General features: G+C 45.6%; 1 protein-coding gene across 3 annotated transcripts in view; it reads right to left on the bottom strand.

Moving 5' to 3' along the window:
• Positions 1-13,988, bottom strand: part of LOC135233539 (erbin-like) — a 59,705-nt gene that overhangs the window by 10,765 nt on the left and 34,952 nt on the right. For all 3 annotated transcript variants that reach the window (XM_064297189.1, XM_064297190.1, XM_064297188.1), the window contains exons 5-17: positions 13,796-13,885; positions 13,219-13,275; positions 12,054-12,117; positions 11,582-11,656; positions 10,438-10,582; positions 8,565-8,637; positions 6,501-6,630; positions 4,652-4,767; positions 3,509-3,578; positions 2,810-2,909; positions 1,458-1,579; positions 976-1,140; positions 256-456 (exon numbers count right to left, since the gene is read on the bottom strand). In XM_064297189.1, the coding sequence (XP_064153259.1) occupies positions 256-456; positions 976-1,140; positions 1,458-1,579; positions 2,810-2,909; positions 3,509-3,578; positions 4,652-4,767; positions 6,501-6,630; positions 8,565-8,637; positions 10,438-10,582; positions 11,582-11,656; positions 12,054-12,117; positions 13,219-13,275; positions 13,796-13,885 (1,408 nt within the window). The remainder of the gene's footprint in view (positions 1-255; positions 457-975; positions 1,141-1,457; positions 1,580-2,809; positions 2,910-3,508; positions 3,579-4,651; positions 4,768-6,500; positions 6,631-8,564; positions 8,638-10,437; positions 10,583-11,581; positions 11,657-12,053; positions 12,118-13,218; positions 13,276-13,795; positions 13,886-13,988) is intronic.

Here is a 13,988-nt window from a genome sequence, read left to right on the forward strand (position 1 = left end):
AAAACAAAAAAAACGGGCGTCGCAGTAAATTATGCGCCTATTGTTTCCGTTTTCAAAACTACTTCCGATGTCTGTTTTGGCGTCGCAAACACGATCCACATAAGTATGTGACCTTGAATACCCAGCGTGGATCATCCACCCTCCATAAAAACCCGTAGTAAACAGCCGATTCATTACCATGTGCACTGAAAATATGTATCAAAGGTCAGCTGATATAAATAAACGTCCGTGAAGGTCCAGATTCGTGCGTAATACCGTGGGAGGCTGCTCGTGAGTATCTGCCGTCCCGTTGTTGAGGGTCTGTGGGGCGGTTTGGACGTTTGGGTCGTCCGGCGTGTCCACGGGTTCGGGCGTGGGCTCGGGTGTGCTGGGGACCTCAGAGCCGTTAACAGCAGCTGCTGCTGCAGTTGGATCCCCTTCCACCGTCTCCCCCTGGCCTCCGGCAAGTTCAATTACCTGCAGGTTAAATTAAAACACAGTGGTAAAATGAAACGACTCCTCGGGGGGAAAGGGCCTCCGAATGCAGTGTTTAAGTAAGATTAATCATGAATTCCAGCGAGCACGTTGCAGTGCCGTTCTGGAGCATTTACTTCATTATCCACACCTAAGATTAATGAATAGAAAGTACAAAAAGAAACAGAATTGATATACACAACTATTAATAAATGCATGGCTTTTTAGAATATTAAATGCATGATTAATGCCCTAAGTCAAGTCCCTGTAAGCACGTTTACACCCAAAACAGTTTTTCTTTTTTTTTCTTTTTTAACTGAAGTACTCTTCAAAAGAGAGAAAAAATTCCCTCTGCATTCCTGGAGGAAATACGAATCACGGATAAAAAGGCTTCCCACTAATGTCATGTTATTGGAATGTGCCTTCCTTCACAGATAAGTGAAGCCCATCTCAAAGCTGAAATGCCCTGCCTTGGCCCTGGAATCAGAGACTAGCACAGGCAGGCAACGCGGCGCCGCACACCTTCACTCCTACGTCCTGCAGACCCACTTCCGGCAGTTTGGCCTCTCTGTCCGCCTCATCCCCCGAGCCCTCCTCCTTGCGCCTGTGGGCGATGCTCTGGGCCGTCTTCACCATGTTCTTCAGCTCCTCGGGGTACGGGGTCGGGTAGCGCTTCAGATTGCCCTCCTGCAACAACGCAGAGACGCGTAACCATGACGGCAGACACTCTTTTGGCGCGCGGCGTGGACGTCACGGCAACGCATCACAGGCAAGAAGAACAATCGCCTTTTCTGACACTTCCAAAGAGAGACGGCCTGTGGCTTCTGAGAACAGTGACAGCGGCATTATTATAGGCAAATATGCACTGGTTTCCCGGGAGCACGCAACTGCAGCCAATCAGATCGGGCTCAGCGGTCAACACTTCCTGGAGAGGCGCGAGGTGGGTTCGAGGGGTACGCGGGAGCGCCACACCCCGAGGAAAGGAGCTTTTTTTCGGTACTGACCCGCGGAGGGGCCTCCCGCTCATCCTTGTCCTCGTCGCACTCGAAGGCCACTTGCGCCTTCTGCTTGCGCGTCTCCTCCCACAGGGAGGGGTTGAAGCTCTCATTGTCAGAGACGTGGATGTCTGGGGACAGGAAGAAAAGTGCGGAAACAATGGCACTTAAATAGAAGGCAAGCGTATTACATCAGTGCAGAGCAGCAGTTCATTAACCCTTTTTTAGCGTAGGTTTTATGAATGGTTTGTTTCTTGTTTTTTTCAAAATTCTAAGTCAGTGTTCTAGAACTCCGTTGCTTTCAGTTACCAGCAGTGATTGTGACATCTGCATTAGAATGTTCAGCATTCAACATTCTAATCACATATATGTGATGCCTTGAAGGGTTAAAATACTGCTTTTTTCAGCCATCCATACATACAGTATAGCGCAAAAAATACAGTGCTTTTAGTTCAGATGATTAAGGGGACCCAAGCATGCATAGAGTTTGGAATGCAAAGACTGGAGAATTTTGATTGCCTATGATTTTGATCTAGTCACAGATGTAATTAAATACTAAATGAATGCTCTCGCTGCAGTAATCTAGCATCTCAAATGGTGGTCAGTTTGCACAAACAGCCCAATGTGTTATTTTGTACAGTCTAACAGCCAAAGTGCTGAAGCCAGGTGTCCAGAACTACGGATCGTTCTCATTCAAGAGCTCGCAGCTGTAAAACCTCTCGACACTCATTAGTAACACTTCCTGAAAATTCAGCGCTGTGAATGACTGCAAGAATAACAGCCCACATGACTGCAGATAGCGTGTGCTTAATGCAATTAGACATATTTCGCATTCCACAGAGGGCCAGTTCAATCACTCTGAAAACCGCAATGAGATTCCGAAAGGGAAAAACATCTAACGGATATCTAACCAACGGTCTAGCCGGTTTTCATTCGGGCATGACTTTGACAGGGACACAAAAAAGGTGTCGTTATCTGGGCCTTGTTCGACTGGATGTGAGGTTTCTCAAAATATGTTCCAAGACAGAATAAATTATGTAGGTGCTCAAAAATAACAAGCGTCTCTGCAGGTTATGACTGGCAGGGAAAGGCAAGCGCAAGGCTGTGCGTTCTCATTCGCTTTAAAGGATGAATTTTTTTCTTACCCCCCTTATTAAGTTATTCCCTAAGTTACAGAGAATACTTTTTAAATTATTATTTGTCTTTTTCCACTTATGATTTGGCCATTACATTACATTACAGTTATTTGGCAGACGCTTTTATCCAAAGTGACGTACAATAAGTTCATATCGAAGGTCATAAGCAGTGAGTGCTGAGACCCTTAAGTGATACAGGAAGTCTGATTTTGCCTGGCCACTCACAGTCCTCTGTCCTCGGTTGCTGTGGGAACATGTAGTTTGTGAGCACAGTCTTATGGGTCTCCTCATCCTCCTCCTTCTGCAGGGGAATGAGTGGCTTGGACTGCAAGAAACAGGAAATGATGTCACTGAGTTTGAACATCATTATGGTAAATTATCACTGATTTCATGCTCAGAATACATCACACTGTTAGAAATGTCATATCACCATAAATTAAGAGCCTTAGAAAATCGAACACTCCATGGTCATTTTGTGATAATCTGTGGTATAAAAAGCCCAAGAAATATTCTCTGTTTTGACACATTTTTCAACAAAAATTAAAAATCAATAAGGTTCCTCTTACTTTTTCATTGATCCTGGCACCACTGACTTAAATCACCCCAATAAGCAATTATTCTGCTATTCAGCAATTTATTTTGCAGAAATGAGAGACCGTTTCTACTACTGAAAAATGATTCAATGCTAGAATGCTTTACCTCTAGAGCACTTGTTGTGCGAAATTAAAACCATTTATCCTGAATCGAGTGTTACAGTGCCAATGAGAAACTCAAAAAAACTACTCAATCCAAACTGCTCCTAAATATGGAAACGTCTTGGTAGAGGACAGATACCAAGTGAGTGCACCTTAAGACATATTTTTATGAATAACAAAAGACAAAATGAGGTCTTCGCACGATGACTCTGTGACTCTGAGTCCCCACCTGGTTTTCGGACAGCCACATGGCAGTCAGCCGGCTCAGCTTGGAGAAGCTGAAGGGCAAGTTCTTCAACCTTCGGAGGGCAACGGAAGGACACATTACCACAAACTCAACAGCACACTGACACACACACACACACACACAGCAACGGAAGGACACATTACTACAAACTCAACAGCACACTGACACACACACACACACACACACAGCAACGGAAGAGCACATTAACACAAACGCACCAGCACACTGACACACACACACACACACACACAGCAACGGAAGAGCACATTAACACAAACACACCAGCACACTGACACACACACACAGCAACGGAAGGACACATTACCACAAACTCAACAGCACACTGACACACACACACACAGCAACGGCAGGACACATTACCACAAACTCAACAGCACACTGACACACACACACACACACACAGCAACGGCAGGACACATTACCACAAACTCAACAGCACACTGACACACACACACACACACACAGCAACGGAAGGACACATTACCACAAACTCAACAGCACACTGACACACACACACAGCAACGGAAGAGCACATTAACACAAACTCAACAGCACACTGACACACAAACACACACACAGCAACGGAAGGACACATTACCAAAAACTCAACAGCAGACTGAAACACACACACACAGCAATGGAAGAGCACATTAACACAAACGCACCAGCACACTGACATACACACACACAGCAATGGAAGAGCACATTACCACAAACTCAACAGCAGACTGAAACACGCACACACACAAACGATCAGCTGGCTGAACAGTCCATATTATACAGCACACCTGCTGGAATCTGAATGAAAGCACAGCGCTAAGAGGATTATACTTTTCAACCTGCCGAGGATTAGCCAAATGTTTCCTTTTTTATATTTTTGTTGTGCCACTGACTAAACAACTATGCATGTATGGCCATTCCCCAAGGTGCTGTTCTAAATTAGGAAATATTCACATGGTGTGCAAATTTCTCCAAATGAAAACTTTTATTTTTCGCTCATAAAAATTCAGAGCTATATTTTAATTGCTTGGCATATGTCAGGTAACCAACTAAAAATGCAAGAGTAAAGCATCTGAGTCAGGAGAATGGGAGTTGGGGACGTACTTGTTGTCACTGAGGTTGATGACTTTGAGTTTGTCCATGTCTCCCATCTCCTCTGGCAGGGTCTCCAGCTTGTTAGAGTGCAGAAACAGTATGGTCACTGTCTTCCACTTCCCAATCTGCATGAGAAGACATTCAACACACATGTATTACCATACGGATCTGCTACTATTCATGTTAAATGCATTGGTGAAGACTCCTAAAACATCTCTCTTTTTCCCTGAAGATCCTCTGTCGATTTGAGCCCACACTAGACACCAGCGTGCACATCCATCAATACGTGTTTGTGGCAATCGATGTTCCTTTTCACTTGTCAGTTCCCCTAATGGAGTAGAGTGGTTTTCATGATGGAGGGCTACGCAACTTACGCCACGCAGTACAGACAGATCACAAACGGCTGGCTGTTTCTGCAGTAGTTTTTGCCTGATGGCACAGAGTGTTCCCTGCTGAAAAAAGCCTCTCTCCCTGAGCTAAAACATGACCAATCACGTGCTGCCCTGTGGGGACAGCCAATCGCAGTTGGTCACAGCACTACAGCCATATTATTACCTTTTCTGGCCATTACTAGAGGCCACAAGATGAGATGAGATGAGAGATCTTAAAGGACTGCTGGAATTGAGCAGAACAGAATCATACTGCTTGTAGAGGGGCATGCGCTCAAAATATGCCTGGAAATTGGTTGAATGACCAAGTAAGCAATGATTTTTTTTTAAATAAGCAAAATACAACACTCCACCAAAACGAAACTGGCATCAGAGTATTAAGTAGAGAAATTAAATGCGCTCCAAAAGTATGGGGACACCTGAACATATGGACTTGCTGAACATCTCATTCCAAAACAATGGGCATTAACATTTTGCTGCTGTAGTAGCTTCTACTCATCTGGGAAGGCTTTCCAGTAGAGGGGTAGAGGTCAGTCACGTTCTTCCCCACCAAACTCAGCAAACCATTTCTGTATTAACCTTGCTCTGTGTACGGGCACTGTCATGCTGAAACAGGAAAGGGCCTTACCCAAACCTTTTCCACGAAGTTGGAAGCGCACACTTCTCTAGAATTTGATTGTATGCTGTAGAATTAAGATTTCCATTCACTGAAACTAAGGGGCCAAGCCCAAACCATAAAAAAACAGCCCCAGTCCATTATTCCTCCTCCAGCAAACTTTACAGTTGGCAGTATGCATTCCGCCAAGCCCAGGTTTATCCGTCAGACTGCCAGATAGCAAAGCGTGACTCATCACTCCAAAGAACGTGTTTCCACTGCTCTACAGTCCAACAGCGGTGCACTTTGCACCACTCCAGCCTACACTTGGCATTGTGCATGGTGACCTTAAGCTTGTGTTGCAGCTGCTTGCCCATGGAATCCCATTTCATGAAGCTCTTGACGAACAGATCTTGTGCCAACGTTGTTTCCAGAGGCAGTTTGGAACTCGGTAGTGAGGACAGATTTTTATGTGCTACACGCTTCAGCACTCGGCAGGCGAGTTCTGTGAGCTTCTGTGGCCTACCGCTTCACGGCTGAGCTGTTGTTGCTCCTACATGTTTCTACTTCACACTAACAGCACTTACAGTCACCAATGTTTGTCAACGGTGATTGCATGGCTGTATGCTCGATGCATTTTATGCACCTTTTAGCAGTGGGCATGGCTGAAACAGCCAACACCACCAATTTGGAGGGGTGTCTGCGTACTTTCGGAAATGTAGTGTATGTCAGACAGGAGCTGAAAGGTGCAGATCTGGTTTGCGCTGGGGAATCCTTCCGAAGGCTGTAAACCACACGAGTTTTTAACGGGCAGGTTTGGCCGCGCATGAGGCCCGCTATCTCGCGATGACGCGCTCAGGACCCTGGAGCTCACCTCAGGGGGCAGCTGGGTGAGGAAGTTGTGGTCCGCGGCGAAGGTTCGCAGGTTTGCACACTGCCCCACGGAGGAGGGCAGCGCCTCCATCTCGTTGAAGCTGCAGTCCAGCTCCTCCAGAGCCGTGAGCCTAGAGGGTAGGAGGAGAACCGGGTCAGAACCTCCGCAAGCTCCAAGAGAGCTAGCGTCCGTCGTGACAACGACAGACACTAAAGAACTGAGTCCATTTTCACAGCAGCTATCTCTTTCGATTTGATATTTATTATTTTAAAATGTGTTAAGAGCCTCGAGATTGAGAGAATGCAAGGGGGGAAAGGCCAGAGCTCAACAGATCACTATCAGAGTAAGTCCTTCGCAGGGATTTGCTTCTTTTTTATTTTTATTTCTTTTTTTTTTTTACAAGGCATCAAAGTCAGTCAGTTAATTCACATGGCTATGTGTTCAGAATCTTTCTCAAAGGAGAAGGCTTAGCGTGTGTTAAATAGCAACTGTCTGAGAACTCAGCGAGGAAAAAGGACTTCTTTCCGTTTTTAAAGGCGAAGTTCTGATAAAATGCCGTGTTTGAAATGAGGTTTATGGAGTTTGTACACAGCAGCTTAATTTGAGGGAAGCTCCTTATCTTCAGAAAGAAAAATGTTCAAAGGTCATTTTATTAAAATACACCGGCAGGAATTTGAATGAAAGCACAACCCAAAGGGGATTACATTCCAACCTGCCAAGGATTAGTCAAATGCTGTTTTTGTTACACTATTAGTTCAACAGCAAGAAAGTAATACAATTTCCATACTGACACATGATGGATATTTCCTATGGTGATGTTCCAAGGCATACAAATGAATATTAAAACAGTGTTAAAATTACCAAATGTAAAAATCTGCTGTTCCAACAGTAGGGGAGCTGGCATGAAAATGTATTACTTTAATAATGTAAAATACATAAAGGTATGTACCCAAAGTTTCGAGCAATTAACCAAAACCTTCACCTCAGTGAAAGTCGAAACAGGTCAAATCAGTTCATCATACCAATTAGGAAAAAGACTTAATAAAAGCAAACGTATGCCGATAATCCTTTTCTCCTGCAGAGCAACAACGGCCAGTTTGGTGTTAAGAGGCTGGGGAACTGGGGCGTGTCGTAAATTAGACTACGCAGTTACACAATAGTGTCGTAAAAAAGGACCAGGGGGGCGGGGGGGGGCACACCTCTCTGTGGCCCCAACTTGATTGGCACGCCGACTCCATGCCAATGTGCGGGAAGTTGAGGGTGGTGGCAGTGAGTCATGCTCAACACATCTCAGCACTTCCTGTTGACCTCTGCGCACTCGCAGGGAGTCTGCTTCCTGAGCACTAAGAATAGCCGCCAGACATCCCACAGAAACCCCACTGCTGGCTGTGTGTTTTTAATTTACAGCACATGGGCCACCTTCTCCTCCTCAGCGCTGACGAATGCACGTCGAGCCACGCTAGAAAATCTGAGTTCCAGTACATCTCTTCTTGAGAAAATGACCACAGTGTTTCCCCCGCACCTGAAATCCCCAGATGCTTAATGTGAGAAATTAATAACGCTCCACAAATACTTTGATTGGATTAACAGATGTGGAGGAGAAGTACTCCTTTCAGATCTTAATCACAAGGAAACGTAAAATCAAAGCTTAAGCAGGCTTATAATTGGTCTGGCTGACAATCCGCAAAAAGGATTAAAGTGACTTCTTTGCTACATTTTTTTAATAATCTGTGCACATCCACTTTTCATAATCCTGGTTTAGAAAACGCAAGCGAAACATGTGGGACAATTAGTCTATTTCTAGCCAATCGCTTTAACGGATCGCTAGAGAAAACGTGTAAATCTGAAGCATCCTATGGCCCGTGTGTTCCATTAGCGCCAGACCAGCGCTAATAATCTGTGGTCCTGTCTGACCAAGGGACCCAGTGCTAGATAAACCTACAGCATGAACACAAACGCCACTCAGCACAATTACCGGCCTACTCTGGCCCACTTCAGCGACAGCGGATTGGGCGGCACACCTGGACCGGAGGTCGAGCGGGAGTCAGGCGGTGCGGTACTCACCCGCCTATCGAGTCCGGCAGGTGCAAGAGCTGGTTCTCGTCCACTTTCAGCGCGGTCAGTTTCTTCAGGGAGCCTGTGGAGCAGGAAGATTAATTAATCAATGGAGGAGCCGCAGGCCGGACACTAACTGCTATTGATCGGGTTTGCTTTTCTCCAACAGACTGAAAAATTCAGGTGCGTCATCGTTTTTTTTTTTTTGTTTGTTTTTTTTTTTTGCCAGATACAAAAAAAAACATAATTCCATTGCAGACTGAAACTGTATATTTTCTCATTTACACTGACAGCACATAGCAGTGCCAACTTTCTGAAAAAGAAAGAAAACTTTGCAGAAAACTAACAGCCTCCCTCCCTTTCGCATGGCATTTCACGGTAAATGGTTTTTGAATTTCATTTTTCCTTGTGCTATCAAAACATGGCAGATAATAGCCTTTCACTTGTCAGTCAGTGCTGTCACACCATGCACAAAACAGCAGAAAAACCTTTCACACATCTAGGTTCTTGGGGTTTCGTGACCTGGTTCCGACACTGTTTTGTTACTGCATTATATTCATGGACAAAATATACATTTTTATGCTGTTCACTCTGATAAGAGAAGGAAAGTGTATATTTGGTCACTGGATACTGGAACTGTCATTAAGATGGTAGCAAAGATTTGACCAACAAAAGCAAAACCATGAAGTGACATGAATGTTTAACAGAGGTGTTGGCTACAAAATCCACAAGATTCTGCTTTCCTTTTCAATTCGGTTATCTTAGTTGATAAATCAGAGGGCTATGACTGTATAACAACCTGAGCCGCATACTGCCCCAAGCCCCAGGCAGTTTGAAGAGCATCTTTGAGGCCTACCACAGAACTAAGAGCTGACACCGCAGGCACGCTGGAATCTGGTTTTGATCCCATGATGCCGTTCACCTCGCGGACCGGTGTGGGAGAGGATGAGTCATACCTTAGCCATTCACTGTGCCGCCATCGTTTGTTAGTGTACTGATAGAGGAGAGTAGATTTGTGGAAGCGTGTGGATGGATGGGCGACAAGTTTGACTGATTGCGTGGTACTATCATGCTCTGCTGTTTTTGTAGGCGCCATTCATCACAAACACATGATCACTGGAATAATACCCTCATTTGTACCTGTCATTGATATTTACTTTACGCATGGATTTCAAGAACATGTCATTGTCCTGATACTGCTATGGCTTCCTAATTGTTGTTTTGTACATATTATTCTTAAGTTTCCCAGCATAATATATTATTTCTGCATGCATTGCTACTGTCCTGTGTCAAACGGTGTCATATCCACCTAGACTGCAGTGACCATAAGAAGACTGTGTAGGTTTGACAATTTGTTTTTAAATAAATCACTGGGAGAATTCGAGCAGTGCGAAGACACAGTCCTTTTCCTCCACTGGATTGGAACTAGACACAGTTGTACAATCATAGCAGTCACAGTTTTGAGTTTCAAGTTTATTTACTTAAGACAAGGGACAAGGCACATTAATACACATAATGTAAAATGTGCCCGAAGTTGCCATTGGGGCTCATTTTCATCGGGAATGGAAAAGCATGACAGAATGGCACATACACAGCAACCAATAAGCATCAAGTCCCCAGAAAGCACACAGAATCACACAACACATAGCAGCACATTGAGCAGATAGAGCACACACAGCAGCACACAGCACTACATAGAGCATAAGGTACCAGCAAAACATATACTGTGTAGCACACACAGCTCAACACATAGCGTAGCATAGCATATAGCATATAGCATATAGCACAGTTCCACATTGAAAGCTAGCACAACCCAGTCACTTCTCCATACAGAGCGCTTCAGAGGCCCCCGGTTGCAGTGCGGTTAAACAGGGGCACTCACCTATAGACCCGGGCAGCTGGGCCAGGGCGTTGCTGGACAGGAGGAGGTCCTGCAGATTCTCACAGCCAGAGATCTGCTCGTCCACCTTCTCGATGTTGTTCTTGGACACGTCCAGGTAGGTCAGCTGCTTCAGGGCTCCAATCGTCTAACGACACAGAGGAGGAGAACACAGGTTTCTGCTGGTCAAATTCAGGCTAATGCTTTCATTTTAAGACAAACAAAAGCAATGTAATTAAATATGTAAATACATTTTTTTTTAAACACCAAAATCAAATGTAAACATAATCAGAATCACTTGTAAGCCTTTCTCGCCATAAACTACAATACAAAACCCACATGCTCTCCCATGGATGGATAAATAAATAAATAAATAGATAAATAACATCGTATGTGAAAATGGGACAACCAGCTGGGACTGAATTAGACATTACCTCCTCTCTGCGGATACGCCAATGTCATCTGCTTTAATTACTGCGTGAAATTAATTAATTAGGCTCGACGGGAGAGACGTTGCCAGGATTTAACGGTGCACCGTAAGCTCTGGGGCCCTGGTGGCCCGTGGACCCGGACCCGATTTAAACGGGCCCGAAAGCCCCGATCCAATTGGTCCCTGCGTTCGTGTGACACATGAGCGCTCTCATTGATTTAGCGGAATTCCACAGGAGGCTCTCTCTGGGGCCCCCGACGTAAAGGAGCTTAACCACATGCTAATAAATGCAGAGGGACTGATCGCGACAACGAAGGTCAGCGGAGGCCCCTTGGCTGGCAGAGGAGAAATGATCGCGTAAAAAACGTTCAGCTCCTGAGCATCACGCACGTGCCTAGTGAGAGAGAGAAGAGAATCGCCTGTGTGTGCAACACGGCGATGCAGCTTGCTTTGAACAATCCACCCCCTCTCCCCCACCGTTTTTCTGGTAGTGGTCAGGACAGGCAAATCTTGTCCCACAGTGCATCGGGCACAGCCAGCATTAGTAGCTACAGTACCCAGCTTCTCAATAAAGAGCAGACTTGCATGAACCCGGTACCACGCTGTTTACCCAAAAAAAAAAATCAATTCAGCTCAAAACTACAGCACTTGGCTGAAAGACACACTCACGCAAGCACCCTGTTAGCTCCAATCAGACGCGTATACTGTAGCACATACCCCCGGCAGAGATGTCAGCCGGTTCCCATCCACCCAGAGCTCTTTCAGTCCGGACAGCTGCGGCACAACTTCTGGCTAGAAAGGAGAAAGAAAAAAAAAGATCAAAATTATTTCCGAAAATACCATCGCGCGCTTTGGCTACGCGCGCCGCGGCTGAGAGAGAGCTCGAACTGAAAGGGCCTTCAGGACCCTTCCGGGGCTTTTATGGGGCCTGGCCAACAGCCGTGGAAGAAGCAGTTTAAAGTGCCCACTGGTGTTTGGTCGAGAACCAGGGGGTTTATTATTAAAGAAAATCAGCAAGCACTTGCTAGCGTAAAAAGATCATAAAATATGTACCAGTATCGCAAAATTAAAAATTGTTACAACCCCCCTGTGTGTCTGTATTTTAATTGGTTTGGCCAACCGTTGTGAAGAACAGGATTGTTATGAACCCCTGAGTGCTTCGTCGCCAAGGTGACAGAGTGACACTCACCATCTCTGAGATCTCGTTGCTGCCCAGGTCCAGCCTCTCCAGCTGGGTCAGTTTGTGCATGCTCCTGCAGAGACAAAGCAGAGGGCAGGAGTGTCTGGGGTGAGTCTGAGGCTGAATCTGGACCTAGCAGAAGCACCTGATCACCACCCAGAGCAGAAACGCCAGAGGTATCCACACTAAAACCAAGCTGCTGATCAGTATGTTCTGCCTGACCGTATCCAAAAATGAATCCTAAAGTCAATTACATGCCATACGCACATAAACCCTTAAAATCTGTCTTCAGCTAAATTGAATAACATGAAACTGAATTAGGATAAATGGGAAAACAAGTTGTGTGAAATTACCACATTCAAAGGATCTCATAAATGAGTGATTCATGATACATTTTCTAAATACTGCAATGCCTTTTTTTCTTACAAAATTCACCAGATCATAAATAATACTGACCATGTGCTTACTGACTCTCTTCTGATGAGTCAACAGCAATTCTCAACACGTCAAATAAACTAAAATAAATACACACTGCAAAGATTTGCTTCAGGTATGTGTGGTTATGCACGCGTGTGTCTCTGTGTGTGCTTATGCGTGGGCACATGTAGCTGCTGAATTTTTTCACACGCTTCCTCAGCATTGCATACATGCTGGAACACACTTCTTTCACATTGAGCGTTACCTCCCGTGTTCAAACCAAACAGACCCGAGATCCGATTCCTCACCATTTTCTGCTGATGGAGCAAACGGGGGGAGCCGAAAGTGCACTGAGCTTAACTGCGCCCACTGCCTGTCCCCGGTCTTCAGGGTAGTTTCGCAACAGCACCCCGAAGCGCTTTCAGACCCTTCACAATCCTTCGGCTCCCTCGCTCAGCGAGCCGAGCGAAAACCTCGGCAGCGGTGAAATAACCGCCACTGCGTGCCTAAACGGCGGATTTGCGCGGCCTGTCGCGGCACGCAGCCTGGGAAACCATTACGTAACCCTGCGGAATTCGATTCCTTGGCACGGAACCCCCCCCCCCCACCGGCGCGGGGCCGTTCGATTCACGACCGGCTTTACCAGTTTTCTTTAGGGGGTCAACCGTTCGCCGGCTTGGAAGTCACGTCGAAAATCTTTTTTATCCGAGAACAAGTAGCAGAGTCGTAACGACCGCTGAAGTTGTTGTCGACTTACTTTGGCAACGCTTTCAGCTGGTTCTCCCTCAGCTCCAGAATCTGCAGCTTGGTTAACCTGCCGTGCAGAGAATTTATTATGACAGAGAAATATTAGATAAATATAAATCCATTAAACTAAAAAAAAAAAAAAAACAGAAAAGAATTAAACGAGACCAAGACCATCTGGAAATATGAATGACACCAGCAATAGCATTATTAGCACTGCGAGAAATGTGTTTTCCACTTGTTCACACATCAAAAAACGATAAACTACGTGAAAATCAAAAATGAAAAAGGAGTGGAGTACAGTGGGGCTGTGCAGCTGAATCAGCCAGGAAGTGTGAATATAATATTGCTGAGGATCAGGTTTCTTGCCAGGGGCTTTAAGAGAGAGAGAAAAAAAAAGAGCAGGTGCATCTTTATAAAATGTCAGGCCCAGGACTAAACAGCCATTCAGCGCCTACAGCTGATATCTCCCACTCTTAATCCATGGACAACAGAGCCCAAAAGCATCTGCTCCTGCTGGATAGCACAAAGAGGGCACATACACCCCTGCCCCTTCTCAGGTTAGCAGAACCCCCCATCCCCAACCTCACCTGCCAAAACTGGCGGGCAGGAACTCCAGGAAGGCGTCGTTCAGGTAGAGCTGGGTGAGGCTGATCAGCTGAGTGAATCCATCCGGAAGCCTGGAGTAGACAGGATGTGCATCACCAACCGGCCAATCAGAGCAAAGCACCATACAACAAGCATGTGCACAACCGCACTTATTTATACCAGAACACAGTTAAG

This window comes from Anguilla rostrata, chromosome 10 (assembly GCF_018555375.3).
Source record: "Anguilla rostrata isolate EN2019 chromosome 10, ASM1855537v3, whole genome shotgun sequence".
NCBI classification, from domain to species: Eukaryota; Metazoa; Chordata; class Actinopteri; order Anguilliformes; family Anguillidae; genus Anguilla; species Anguilla rostrata.